General features: G+C 45.1%; 1 protein-coding gene across 5 annotated transcripts in view; it reads left to right on the plus strand.

Annotated features, from left to right (window-relative positions):
- Positions 1-14,832, plus strand: part of RAI14 (retinoic acid induced 14) — a 163,434-nt gene extending 148,602 nt beyond the window's left edge. For all 5 annotated transcript variants that reach the window (XM_055147289.1, XM_055147292.1, XM_055147276.1 and 2 more), the window contains 6 exons: positions 3,313-3,367; positions 5,656-5,774; positions 6,553-8,088; positions 10,513-10,662; positions 12,324-12,389; positions 12,934-14,832. In XM_055147289.1, the coding sequence (XP_055003264.1) occupies positions 3,313-3,367; positions 5,656-5,774; positions 6,553-8,088; positions 10,513-10,662; positions 12,324-12,389; positions 12,934-13,011 (2,004 nt within the window). In that variant the 3' untranslated portion in view covers positions 13,012-14,832. The remainder of the gene's footprint in view (positions 1-3,312; positions 3,368-5,655; positions 5,775-6,552; positions 8,089-10,512; positions 10,663-12,323; positions 12,390-12,933) is intronic.
- Positions 14,833-14,998: the final 166 nt, after the last annotated feature.

Raw genomic sequence — 14,998 nt, forward strand, 5'->3', positions numbered from 1 at the left:
TGAAGAGTAAGAGGTATAAGTTTAATTTATTCAAATTATTAAAGCATTTGTTCGAATAATTTATTCAAATTATTATTTAATTTTTTCAAATTAAATTTCAGTGCTATTGTTGTACAACCTTCCTTATCTAAGAATTACTAAAGATATGTTTCCTTAAGATGAATAACTCTATAAGGAAATTCTGCTTTTATTTGTTGTCTAATGTTTTCTAATATAATTATGACTGAAAGAAAACAGGCAATGCATTGTCAAGGACTGTATCAAAATGAATAAAGTTTAAAAGGGTTAAAAGATTTTGGTTAGCACAGGTGAAAACTAAAACTCCGGTCCTTGGCAGTAATATAAAACGTTACAACTATGCTGGAAAAGTATTTGGCAGTTTATTTTAAATATTAAACATATACTTATCAAGTGATCTAACCCCGGAGAGATAGTACAGTGGATAGGGCAGGTACTTTGAACATGGCTGACCCAGGTTCAATCCCCAGCATCTCATATGGCTACCCACTTGTTGCAGTGCCAGAAGTAACCCCTGACCATCACCAGCTATGGCCTAAAAGCCAATAAATTAAACAATAAAATAAAGTAAGGCCTGTTCATAAAATATATGGAGTGGTATGTGGAATATTACTCAGTTATTAAAATGTAGTGCTGGCCAAACCGCCTCATCAATGAACCTGAAAATTGCTGTACTGAGTGAAAGAAGCCAGATGCAAAGAGATTAATGCCGTAAACATTCCATTTTTAGAAACTCTCCAAAAGCCAAAAAAGGAGGGTAGTAGTTGTCTGGGAATGGGGTGGGCAGAAATCAGCTATAATGAGCATCAGGAAACTTAGAGGTAATGGAAATATTTAACAGCATTCCTAGAGTGATGATTCCCTAAAAACAGATCTTTTTAGAACTTTTCAAACTGTAGACTTAAATAGTTTATCAAATTTTAATCACATTGAAAGTAATAGCATGCATTTTCAAAAGTGAAAAGATAGCTTTTGGTAAAGATAAGCATTTGCCAAAAATAAGTCACTTTATTTTTAGCATTTTGGACCTTTTCAGAAGTTTCTTTGATGAAAAATTATATCTCTTATCATGCATGGTCTGTGGCTCATCTAAATGAAACATAGTAATTGCTGGCAAGTCACTGTATTTTGTTTTGAAACAAGAGTCTGGTTTTGAAGTTATAAGAATTTTTGAAATACATTCATAGACCTTTGGGAAAAAAACAGTTTATAGAAAATCTTTAAGAGGATCAGTTGTTAATCCAAGACCAGAAAAAGAAATTATTTTCTTATAAAATTACCTCAATTGTCACTGACAGGTCTTATTTGCTACCCTGTATCTAATATTAGTTAATGTCTTGGTTAGAAGTGATAGTTCAGCAAGTAAGGACCTTGATTGGTGCATGGCCAACCTGGGTTCAATCCCCAGCACTCCATATGGTCCCCCAGACTTGCAGGAGTGATCCCTGAGCACAAAGCCATGTAAGCTCTGAGCACTATCATCTGTGAGCTCCCCAAAATATATATAGAATTATATATGTATATATAAGAACTAGTAATGTCTAGGAGCTGAAGAGACAGTGCGGGAGTTAAGGCACTCACCTTGCATATGGCCGACACCAGTTCCTCCCCAGCACTCCATACGGTCCCCACAAGCATGAAGTGATCCCTGAGCACAGGTGGAGTCAGCCCTGACCCTTCTGGATGCAGCCCAAAAACCAAAATTAAAAAATATTAGTGCCTCTTATATGTTCATCGCAGCACTGTTTACAATAGCCAGAACCTGAAAAAAACCCAAGTGCCCGAGAACAGATGACTGGTTAAAGAAACTTTGGTACATCTATACAATGGAATACTATGCAGCTGTTAGAAAAGATGAAGTCATGAATTTTGCATATAAGTGGATCGACATGGAAAGTATCGTGCTAAGTGAAATGAGTCAGAAAGGGAGAGACAGACATAGAAAGATTGCGCTCATCGGTGGAATATAAAATAACAGAGTAGGAAACTAACACCCAACAATAGTAGAAATAAGTACCAGGAGATTGGCTCCATGGTTTGGAAGCTGGCCTCACATGCTGGGGGAAAAGGCAGTTCAGATAGAGAAGGGAACACCAAGTAAACTGTGGTTGGAGGACCCGCTCGGGAGGGGAGATGTGTGCTGAAAGTAGACTGTAGATTGAACACCATGGCCATTCAATACCCCTATTACAGACCACAACACCCAAAAGGAAGAGAGAACAAAAGGGAATGCCCTGCCACAGAGGCGGGGGAAGGGAGGAAGAGGGGGATGGGATTGGGGAGTAGGAGGGATTCTGGTTTCACTGGTGGTGGAGAATGGACACTTGTGGAGGGATGGGTGCTCGAACATTGTATGAGGGAAACACAAGTACGAAAATGTGTAAATCTGTTACTGTACCCTCATGGTGATTCACTAATTAAAAATAAATAAATTTAAGAAAATAAATAAATAAAAATAAAATCTTATATGAACTGAAAAAAGAGATAAAAGTATTAGTGCCTATTAACAACAGATAATTTTTAAACTTGTACAGCTAAAGTTATTTTTTAATATGTTTTAGTATATTTCCCAGACAGAACTTCCATTTGACTTTCTTGTGTAAATAGTACTTGATTTAAAATAAAAGACTTTTAAAGACTTTTATCTTATTTACTTTTTATGGGCTGGAGCGATAGCACAGTGGGTAGGGTGTTTGCCTTGCATGAAGCCAACCTGGGTTCGATTCCTCCGCCCCTCTTGGTAAGCCTGGCAAGCTACCGAAAGTATCCCGCCCACACGGCTGTGCCTGGCAAGCTACCCATGGAGTATTCAATATGCTAAAAACAGTAACAACGAGTCTCACAATGAAGACGTTACTGGTGCCCGCTCAAGCAAATCGATGAGCAATGGGATGATAGTGACAGTGACTTCTTTTTTTTATATGGGACACATTCAGAAGTACTTGAAAAATGGGGGACCATTTGGAGCCAGGGACCGAACTGAAGAGTTCTCACATGTTAGACACGAGCTTTACCACTTACTTTTCTAGCCCTATCAAAGTGGTACTTTCTGTTCCGGATTTTATATCTAGTCCACTAAATTAGCTATTTTCTAACATTATTGGAATCTTAAAAATTGTCTTATGCTTAATGACATTGCTGAGAGCTACATTACAGATAATAGTCCTCGGAACCTCTAATGACTTGAAAAGTAGACTTCAGTCTTTAGTAAGACTTGAAAAGGGAAGTCTGGGTTTTTCTAGTGGAATGTGATCTTCCAAAGTGCTCTTCTAAGTTCTTTCTATGTTCCCCCAGGCTGAGATCAGTTCTATACGGGAGAACAAAGACAGACTGAGTGACAGCACCACAGGTAAGATGAAGCAGTATCCCTAGTCTGTGTTCTGTGTCCTTTCAGGAGTTCAGGGACCAAGTCAGAGAGCCCTCAACACTGGGAAGTTAGAGGACCCCAGTGCTGCCAGTACCACACCGACTTGTCATACTCCAGGTGTCTCCACATGGCTTTTAAGGCACCTCTGAGCCTGGATGTGAGATGTGTCTCTGTTTCTGTCTGTCTCTCGCTAAATGTTAGTTCCTCTCTCAGTGAGGGGTCTGGGCAGTCAGTGACCATGCTGGAGTTGGACAAGAGAATTGACCTGAGTGTCTTACCACCGAACTGTGATTGTGGGTATCTTCAAGTATCATTTACAGTCTCTCTACTGAAAATTACAGCAGTTATTAGACGTATTGTCTGACTTCACTCTTCAGTGTGTTACGAAATTAGTTCTTGTTATTATAGCCGCTATGCCCAACCTCGCCCACTGAGCACATCCCTAACCATCGTACACTTACAAGCTGTTCACTAAAAGACAGCTTTAATTCGGAGGATTAAGAGTTCATCCTGCAGTTGGACCTGTGAAGAGTATGTTACCAAATCACATTTAAAACACGTTGTTTCAAACACTCTTTTTGGCTTTGGATTTTGGTTTCTCGGTCTGATACATATTTCATATGGAAGTGAAGACTTTAGTGTACATAATTTAGAAATATTAGACTCCCTCTAGTCCCTGGAAGAGTTCGGCATTAAGGGAACTGATTATTTGTCAAACTGAGTATGGTCCTTATTACATCCTAGGGTCGTCATTTACTTTGAATTATAATGAGGAGCTGGAATGATGGTATAGTGGGTAGGACATTTGCCTTGCATGTGGGTGACCTGATTCAGTCCCCAGCACCCTGTGTGGTCCCCTGAGCCCTGCCAGGAGTATTTCCTGAATGCAGGGCCAGTAAGCTCTAAGCACCATTGGGTATGGCCCCAAAACCAAAAAAGCAAAAGAAGAATTACAGTTATACTCCCCCCTGTTCATTCCAAGCTCACTAAACTTCATGTCAAGGAAGTTGTATCATTTTATCATAGGCACCAGAGAACAGAAATAAGCATTTCTCATCTTTCCAAAGGAAGATTGAACATTTTCATCTTTGCATGAAATGACTATGAGAAAATAAAAGACAACGGTAAAATAATGTAGATCAATGCTATTCAAAGGGTCATCTGCAATACATCAGGAATTTTGCCACAGGAAGTCATTCAGTTATATCACAGTGTGTGTTACATTGTCTGCTTGCTATTATTTCTTTTCAATAGGAAGATTTTTCTGGACACAGGAAGCTGTCCATTGAATTCTGTTCTGGAGCAAGTGTCTTATCCCAGTGAGCACTTGCGCCTGCTTTTGATGCTATTTCAGCATGATATCAGTAGGCTATCAAAGCTTGCTTGCCAGCAGCAATTCCTGTGGTATTCAGAGAAGACTGATTTCTGTGGAGGTTGGGGGCAGTGAATGCTTCAGGGAGGAGGCAAACTCTGCCATGCATTGTTGAAGGCCACCTAAGAGGTCACTGTTCAGTGACATGATGAAAGGATTCTCATATGGTTGAGGAATTGAAGCAGCAGCCTTGGCTTGAGAATATAGAGAATTTAGACTATGATGAAAACCTTGGCTTGAGGGAAAGTTGAAAAACAGAGAGACGAGCCATGAATCATAAGTCTGAAACAGTAGATTTCAGGGCCCAAATCAGAGAAACCTTAATCAGATAGAGGAATTTAGGAACTATGTTTTGGAGAAGAACAATGAAAACACTTGAACCAAAGCAATGAACTTCTGAAAGCATGAACTTCCTGAAATAGCTGTCAGGAAGATTGGCCTGACTGTGATGTGCCTGCTGTTTTGTTTTGTTTTTTCATTAGCAAGAGGAGAGAGACAGATTGGTTAGGGAATGTTTGCAGAATTTCCAATTGTGGCGATAAAGTTTGGAATCAGAGTAATGATGGTGCGGATAAGAAGTGAACCAGATTCTGGAAAGATTTCACAGAAACGAATCTGAAGAACAAAAATTGGGTGGGTCAAGGTATAACAGTCAAGTGATTAAAAAATATATGAGCAAGTCAATCAGTTTTCACATACCCACGCAGCTAGTATTGTGCTAGGAATAACGCCCGCCCTGGGAAGAACTCCGCAGTGTCTGAGAATCACTGTTCATGTGTCTAGCTGGTGGGAGTTTTATAATACTAAGCAAAAAACTGGGTTGGACTACAAAGTTTGGTAGAGGTTCAATTTTGGAGAAGTAACAGTTCAATTGGTAAAGTATTTTCTCTTTCTTAAGGTGCTGATAGCTTATTGGATATCAGTTCTGAAGCCGACCAGCAAGATCTTCTTGTCCGGTTGCAAGCAAAAGTTGTTTCTCTAACCTTACACAATAAAGAGTTACAAGATAAATTGCAAGTAGGTAGACAAGCTACTGCAGACTGTTCTTTATGGTTGGTTTATCAGGATTTCAATATCAGTCAGATAATAATTTTATTTCAAACACCTACATTGGTTTTGTTGTTTTCCAAATATAACCTTAGCATTGTGTTGTTACAGATTATTTCTTGAGAGTTATTCATTGACTCTGAAGATTGGTAAATCATACATATACATTATATATACATAATGTATACATTTATGTGATATACATATGATTAGTCACTTACCTCATAAAGATATTTAACAGATTTAATAGCAGATTTCAAACTTTATAACTAGTTGCAGTAAGCCAATTGCTTCTCTTGACTACTAGAACAAGATAAGAAACAGAAGAATCTGAGTAAAGTCTTCATAGCCAAAGTAATTCTAGTGTTTTTCAAGTGTCAGAAACATTTTTCTACGAGAGCACAAAATAAGCTCGTCAATCAGACTTTCATGTCTTGGGACATGGGCACACTCAAGCCACGCCCCCCCAGCCTGAATTTGCTGGTTTTTGTTCTTTTAGCAGGAGAGATTTTTTGGGGTTGGAAGTGGGGGTTATTTGGGAGAAGGATTTCCAGCAGTACTGGGGCCACTAGGGCTACATACTGCAGTGCTGGGTGTAGCTTGGGACCCTGTGCTTGCCAGTCTTGCTCCAGCCCTTTGAGCTGTCTGCCCAGCACCCCAGACCTAAGTCCTAGATTTGTTTTCTCCTTTCGGTTGCTTAGTCCCCTAACTGTATTTTGGTGCCTCTTCCTCCTCCCTTTTTCTGCAGGCCAAAGCATCCAAGGAGGCAGAAGCAGATCAGAGCTTTGACTCCTTCCATTCCACTCAAACTGAGTTGGCCCCATCTCTGGGCAAAGCTCAGGAAACCTCTCCCCCTGACTCCAAATCATCTCAGTCCATCTTAGCACCTTCCTCGAGTAAATCCTCCATTGATGGCGATGTCAGAATTCAGCAGCTCCAAGAGACTCTGCAAGACTTGCAGAAGAGGCTGGAGTGCTCCGAAACAGAGAGAAAACAGCTCCAGGCTGAGCTCCAGTCCCAACGGACAGAGCCGGGAGGCTTACCCAACGCCCAGATTTCAGAAAACGGTTCTGACCTCAGCCAGAAACTCCAAGAGACTCAGAGCAAGTACGAGGAGGCCATGAAAGAAGTCCTGAGCGTGCAGAAGCAGATGAAGCTGGGCCTCGTCTCAGCCGAGAGTGCGGACACTTACTCCCACCTCCGCGAGCTGCGCATCACGGAGGAGGAAATCGACGGGTTGAAGCAGGATCTCCAGAACGCACGGGAAGAAAGTGAGAGAAATAAAGAGAAAGTGAGAGAGTTGGAGGAGAGGCTGGGAGAGCGGGAGCAGGGGGTGGACACCAGGCCACCCGTGGAAGACTACGAGGAAATGAAAAGTTCCTACTGCTCCGTGATTGAGAATATGAATAAGGAGAAAGTGTATCTGTTCGAGAAATACCAAGAGGCCCAAGAAGAGATCACGAAGTTGAAAGAGACGCTCAAAAGTCAGACGTCGCAGGAGGCCGGGGATGAGGCCGGGGACATGAAGGAGGCCATGAACAGAATGATCGACGAGCTCAACAAGCAGGTGAGCGAGCTGTCGCAGCTGTACAAGGAGGCGCAAGCTGAGCTGGAGGATTACCGGAAGAGGAAATCCCTAGAAGACGTGACCGCAGAGTACATCCACAAAGCCGAGCACGAGAACCTGATGCAGGTGACAAACGTCTCCCGGGCCCAGGCCGAGGAGGCCCTGGCTGAAATGAAGTCCCAGTATTCCAAAGTGTTAAACGAGCTCACCCAGCTCAAACAGCTGGTGGATGCCCAGAAAGAGAACTCAGTCTCCATCACAGAGCACTTACAAGTGATCACCTCGCTGCGGACGGCAGCCAAGGAGATGGAGGGGAAAGTGAGTGGCCTCAAGGAGAACCTTGCCAGCAAGGAGGCGGAAGTGGCCAAGCTGGAGAAGCAGCTCCTGGAGGAGAAGGCGGCCATGACCGAGGCCATGGTGCCTCGGGCTACCTACGAGAAGCTCCAGGCATCTCTGGAAAGTGAAGTGCGGGTGCTGGCCTCGAAACTAAAGGATTCGGTGAAAGAGAAGGAGAAGACCCAGTCAGAGGTGTCCCAGGCTAGAAGCGAGGTCTCCCAGCTGAAGAGGGAAAAGGACAATGTCCAGACCCTCTTGAAGTCCAAAGAGCAGGAGGCACAGGAACTTCTGCAGAAATTCCAGCACACTCAGGAAGAACTCGCGGAGTTGAAGAGGTATTCTGAGAGCTCTTCCAAGCTGGAGGAGGATAAAGACAAGAAGGTCCGTGACATTTCGGTGGCGGTTGGGTTGCAAGCTCCGCTCTGGATCAGCCTTTATTTGATTGTGGACAGGTTTAGCACTTGGTCGCACTGGCCTGTTGTGCAAGCTCAGAAACGTGACACTTGACTGTCCCCTCCCCCCGCACACACCACACACCCTGAGCCATAGTCAAAAGAGTAGGTTTCTGGGGCCCGGTGTCAGCCTGGGTTTGATTTTTAGCACTCTGTGGTTCTCTGAGCACTACCAGATGTGACCCCCAAATTGGAGAGAAAACAAAGAAGAGTAGGCTGAGCCAGGGATACGGCACCAGTCCGGGAGCACATTCCCGGTTCTAACCCCTGTGCCACTTCCCTCTGCCCTGCACCCCACACCTCGGCGTGTGGCCAGGTGGCCCCTGAACATTGATGGATATGGTCCCAATTTGTAAAGGGAACAGAAGGCTGAACATTTATTTTTAAAAACCCAGATCTTCTACACCCTTTGCACGAAAGCATTTTCTCGTAGATAATACAGATTTTGCCTTTCAAAAATGATCTCAGTGAAGCTCTGCCAAGTGTCAGGGCCAAAAGTGAATCCACAGACTGGAAAGCATTTGCGACCCAACTTGAATTTCAAGTCTTCTGGAATCCAGACAGATTCCTTCCTCGTATGATAACCCAAGTACTCCGAGACTTAGTCCAGCTCGAAGAAGCTCCAGGAGTTTTCCTGGGGATGCATTTCGAAGATGTTTAGGAGAGGAAGGGAGCACTAGGCAGGACCATGAGGAGCAGGCAGGAGAGGGGGGATTGGCTGCAAGGGGAGAGGTACTGGTTCCTCTCTACCTGAGTCTGGGTCCACCAGAACTGATCCATGAGCACAGAGCCAGAAGTAAGCCCTGAGCACCCATCGCTATAAACCCAAAAAAAGGCAACAACAAACATGCAAAAAAAAAAGGTCAATAGTGATTATGGCTCCCTACTCTATTTATTGCATTGTGGGGAATTGAACCCAGGCAAGGCATGACCCTTAGCATTGAGCCATGTCTCTGGCTCAAAGATTACTCTCTTTGAGTAATAAATAGCTTTATTTACTTATTTTTTAGCTTTATTTACTTACTTAGCAGTGCTGGGATTTGAACCCAGACCCCAGACATACAAGGCATGTGCTCTACCACTGAGTTAGAGCTGGACCACTATATTCACTTTAAGCCAAGATGACAGGGCCAGAATGAGAACTCAAAGGGCTGAGTGCATGCAGGAGGCCCAGGTTTGATCCCTGGCACCTCATTAAGCACTGACAGGAGCAGTTGCCAAGCATAGAGCCAGAAGTGATCCCCAAGTACTGCCATGTGTAGTAACGTCAGGTTACTCCCCAAAGAAAATAAAAAGAAAGTAAAATTTCAGAGAAACCAGGATTCCAAGAATTTAATCCCAATTGCCCATGTTCGCATAATAAACAAGGTCTAACGGTTTCATGATCCCTGTTCTCATTAGCTCTTTCCAATAGTACTCTGTTTGAAAATTCAAAAAGAAAAAAATCATGGTTGTCAGGCTGAAAAGACAGTACAGCAGCTAAGGTTCTTGACTTGCTTGCACCCAACCCAGGTTTGACCCCCCTGCACTGCATCTGGTCCCCGGGGCACCGCTCCGAGAGGGATCCCCAAACACAGAACTAGGAGTAATCCCTGAGCACTTCCAGGTGTGGTCCTAAAACACATAAACCCAACGTCATAGTCTTGCTTTCATTTAACGTGTTAGCTTCATTTTACCTCCACACAACATCCAATCCCAGAGCCCATACTTGCATGGAGTGATCTTAGAGGCGTATATTGGCTTGCCTAATTGTAGGGTTTCATTTATGGGATTTTTTTTTTTAAGAAATAGCATTGTTGGCTGGGATTGTAGCTCAGAATTAGAGCACCTGCATGGCATGCATGGAGTTCTGTGTTGGGTCACTAGCACCAAAAACCTTAACAACACAACAGGAACAAAAAGATCAGGCTTAGGGGGGCTGGAGCGATAGCACAGCGGCTAGGGCATTTGCCTTGCATGTGGCTGACCCGGGTTCAATTCCCAGCATCCCATATGGTCCCCTGAGCACCACCAGGAGTAATTCCTGAGTGCATGAGCCAGGAAAACCCCCTGTGCATCGCCAGGTGTGACCCAAAACAAACAAACAACCAAACAAAAAAATTAGGCTTGGGGTCAGAGGGTAGATGTTTGCCTTGTATACAGACAACGGCGTTCAGTTCTCAGCACCCCATGTAAGTCCCCTGAGCATACCTGGGTATGGCCCCCAAACTGAAAAGTAGAAAACCAAAACTTATGACTCATTCTTCTGTCTTAGTTTTAAAGGCCACCAAAGACCAGGGCCTCGACATAGCAGGACATTTGCCTTCTGCAGGCGGGTACAAGTCCAGCAGTGGGGTTTCTTCCTTTCTCCTAGATCAATGAGATGTCCAAGGAAGTCACCAAATTGAAGGAGGCCCTGAACAGCCTGTCGCAGCTGTCCTACTCGGCCAGCTCGTCCAAGAGGCAGAGTCAGCAGCTGGAAGCGCTGCAGCAGCAGGTCAAACAGCTCCAGAACCAGCTGGCGGTAAGCGGGCTCGTCTTCATCACTCCCGGGGACGGGGTCCACGGGGGGGAGGCCGGCTACAGACACGCTCAGCTGGATGGGCAGGTCTAGGTGAATGCGTCAGGATCCTCAGCCAGCAACCCTGAGCTCAGGTCCCCAGCGGCTGCAGACTCAGCTGGCCTGCGTCCTCTGAAAGGAGACGTTGTGTCTTCGACAGGACAGGAGGAGAGTGCTATGGTTCTTCTCGGGTTTCTGCCCTTCCCATCTCTCCACAGCACTCATGCCCTCTCTGGCAGTGTCCGACGTCTTTCTTGAGCGAGTCAGTTTCACGCACTGAAAATCATGGGGTCAGTTGGGCAGGTTCCTTCTCCAGGCTCCACGGGAGAATCCCATTTCATCGGGCACCTGATCTCCTTGGCTCCCGGCCCTTCCTCTCGCCGCAAGCTGTTTTACTCCTGCCTCTGCGGCTGGCCTCCCGTCTCCTCCTTCCTCCAATCACCTTCTTTCCCTCAAAGGAACATGAACACATGTAAGGCCCTCCGAGCTCACCAGAATCATTGTTCTCTCGAGATCCCACGTCACCCTTCATTCTCTAACTTTCATAGCTCCAGGAGTTGAAAAATACATCTTTGGAGGCCTCGATTTAGTCTCCCTGAGACCTTAAGATTTTAGGTGACAAGGGTAGGTAACAGTTTCCACATGAATTCAAAGAAGGGGCTGTTCTGGACTTCCTCTGGTTTCTACTTACAAACACGGCCCAGATTTTAGGATTGTTTCAATATACTCCAGGTGCACTGTAGCATTGTCATCCCATTGTTCATAGATTTGCTTGAGCGGGCACCAGTAACGTCTCATTGTGAGACTTGTTACTGTTTTGGCATATCAAATACGCCACGGTTAGCTTGCCAGGCTCTGCCATGCGTGCAGGATACTCTCGGTAGCTTGCCGGGCTCTGTGAGGTAGAATAATTTGGACAGAGGAGACGTTGCAGTTCATTTTTCTGATTAAATAATTATTACAGCATTACAAAGTGGTAGTGATCTATGTAGTCATGCTTATAAAGTATAACATGTCTTTAATGAGCTCTAGTCTATCAGTATTGTGTGGCGATATAAAAATGAATGGAAACTGCCTCTGCCCTTACATAATTTTAAAGAAATGCCCACTAAGGTTGTGAATCTACAGAGGAAACACGCTTCCCCGGGGGGAAGTGGGTCATCTCCTAAGACTGAGAGGTTCAAGCTTGTGCTGTGTCCCAGAGGAACACGTAGGAGGCAGCAGGACCAAGGATGTGGCATTCAGAAGTGCCCTGGAGTGTGGGGAAAAACAGTTCCAAAGGAGTGGCATGGTAGAATCTGGATGACATGATGAATAAAGGAGCACCATCAGTAGGCTGATTCTTAAAGGAATTAGGATGAGCCTATGTGGGTGTGTTGCAAAGATAAGGCATGGTGGCAGGTCGTGTAGAGAGTGAAGGAGCACTTGATCAAGGCCTGGAGTTCCATCTGACACCGCCTGGCCCTCAGACCCTGGTTGCAAGCCCAGGCAACAACAGACTTGAACACCTGGCCGTAGGGTCCACACAGCCAAGTTGAACCTCAACTGGGAGTGGCCCAGCACCCCTTGCCTTCTTTCCCCGGGGCTCCTCGCCTGTCTCACAGTGTCCAATTTCCCTTTTCTAGGAATGCAAGAAACAGCACCAAGAGGTCATATCCGTTTACAGAATGCATCTTCTGTATGCTGTGCAGGTATGGTAACACCCCACCAAGTATCTGGGCATCCCAGCGAAATGCTGCAGCAAGTTACCACAGCTTGCATGGGATGATTCGAACAAATCAGGATTCGAGGAAGCTCTTTGTTATGGGGGAACTATACAATGCCTCTTGCTTGACTCTGGGTGTTGTGGCAGGAGCCCTCTTGACTGGGGCACAGGACCCTCATTTGTCGAGATATGGAAGCGGATGTGGCGGCTCTGTCCCATCCTAAGAAGGAGTCCACACTTTCCTTTACCAAGCGTGCCGGTGTCTCTTTCTCCCTTCTGCCTGCTGATGTTCTGACTTCCTGGGTGGGGTTATATCTTGGGGGCCAGAGTGGGGACAGGGCTGGCACTCACGCTCCTCACAGGGCCCCCGCGGGCTTGGTTCCTCCTGAGACATGAGAATGCTCAGAGCTCATAGTCATTTCAGGAATCCAGAGACAAGCCCAGGGCTGCTTCGCCTGCTCCCCAGAGGAGAGAATGCTAAGACTTGACTTTGGGCCTAATGAGTGGGTTTTTGTTTGTGTTTCCTTTAGGGCCAGATGGACGAAGACGTCCAGAAAGTCCTGAAGCAGATCCTCACCATGTGTAAACACCAATCTCAGAAGAAGTAAAATGGATTCCCTGGCAGGACACTGCCCCCTTGTTGTCCATCTCTGTGTTCGATTCGAACCCCCTGGCCAGCACTGGCCCCTGTTCTCATGTTCTCAGTGACCTAGCCTAGCTTCTTCCTTTTCCGAAAGCTTCCCTCTTGGTTCCCAAGAGAAGATTGACCCGGGAACTGTGGAGGGACTGCCAAGCGGCTGAGGTGACAGGCCCTCAGCCCATCTGACTCTTCAGATTCCCAGGCCACCGCCACTGGCTGGTATACTTCCTCTTTGTTACCCTAGTAGTAGCCGAGCTGCGTGCGGTCCTGGGCACTGTCACAAGGTGAGGGCTGCCTCAGTTCCTCTCTCTGGGCTGTGCTGCCCAGCGTGGCAGACTCGTTTGCCCCACGGTTTCCAGTCCCACACCGTGGTTTCAAGTCTCACCAGGTCAAGGTGGCAGTAGTTTCTACCGAGCACACCTAAGACCGGATGCGAGCCCGTGGATTTGAAACTCAAATTCCATCTTCTGTCCCCAGCTGCCTTATCTCTCTCATCTCCCCGCTGGTCCACCGCACAGTTGGATGAGCACCGGTCCACTAAACTCCGAACCTTCAAAACAAAAGCCAGTTTTCTTTTTAAAATGCTTTTTTTGAAGTAAATTGTTGACCTATTGCAGATCGTCTATGCACACTTGCCTCCTGCTGTTCTCTGTAAAACTCAGGAAATCTGAACGTTTTCGTTTCAACAAGGGACAGTAAACTGCGTGTTTACAGCCAAAAGAAATGCCTCAGCGTTCTTAACCTCAGTTTTTTTTAAAGTGTTTTTATTTTTCCCCTCTACAATATTTTTATTGGCTCTTAAAGATGTTTTCCTATCTATACCCATAAATAAGTGAAATTTACTGTAGACTATATTAACAAGATATTTTTTAGGTAACCATGCTTAAGACTTTCTCAGAATATAACTTTTTCCTCCCGAGTTTTTGACTATAGCGAAAGATAGTTAGGTATCTCAGATTCGATACAAGTTGCTGCCAATAGCCCTCGACTTCCTGCAGTGGGTTTTGTCTGCCCTACGAATGTCGTCTGTGTATGAATATCTCAAATGGCTTTTTACCCTTCGGATATTTCTGAATGCCCTAGCTCTAGGGTGTCCCTACATGATTTCTGGAAGGACTAGAGGACCAAGCAAGCTTTTCACCTTTGAAACTTCCAATCCTGGTATAGACAACGTGATGGTGCCAGGCAACGATCTTGGCAGAAACTATTCTGTTTGCTTTACTTTCAGGTTAAAAAATGTTTCAAACATGCTTGCAGCTTCCCTGATGGCGTTGATCCTATTGACAGATGTCAACTGAGTACACAGATTGCTGGCAGGTGGCTAACTAGAAGAGGGGTCCTGCTCTTAGAAGCCCAGGCGCTGCAGGGCTACCTGGCGCCCACGACACTCAGCTGTACTCGAGGGTGTGTTAACCTCTCATCAGATGACCACCAGCAGTAAGCCGCCAAGCAAAACGTGGCTTTCAAGCTCAGTGTGACTGTTTTTTTCAAGTCGTTTATCATAGTTTTAACCACGTTCACAAATGCTCCAAAGAAATGTGAAAAGACTTTTTGGTCACCGCACTTAAAACATGAAACACCGCCCCCTTCCTTCAGGCCCCATCCGGCAGAGAAATGCTGCAGAGTATAAAACTTGAGACATTTTCTAGGATGCCTGACAAAGTGTAGCCTTTTATCTTGTTTTCAGGATGCATATTTATTACGAGTACCCTGATTAAATATTAAAAAGTTATATATTAGTGGTTTGCCTTTGTAATTGACAGAGGGCGTTGCAGAAAATAAACTGGTTTCCTTTTGCATCTCTGGTGGTGGTCTTGGAGATTGTTCTCTGTCGGCTCATGCATCTCATCCTTTTAAAGTGCTGTGTGATGTTTCATAGTACAATTGTGCTGTCTGTATATTTGGAGGGGGAGCTCCCAAGCAGTGCACGGGGGCTTAAGGGCCATTTCTGGTCG

This window comes from Sorex araneus, chromosome 1, assembly GCF_027595985.1.
Source record: "Sorex araneus isolate mSorAra2 chromosome 1, mSorAra2.pri, whole genome shotgun sequence".
Lineage (NCBI taxonomy): Eukaryota > Metazoa > Chordata > Mammalia > Eulipotyphla > Soricidae > Sorex > Sorex araneus.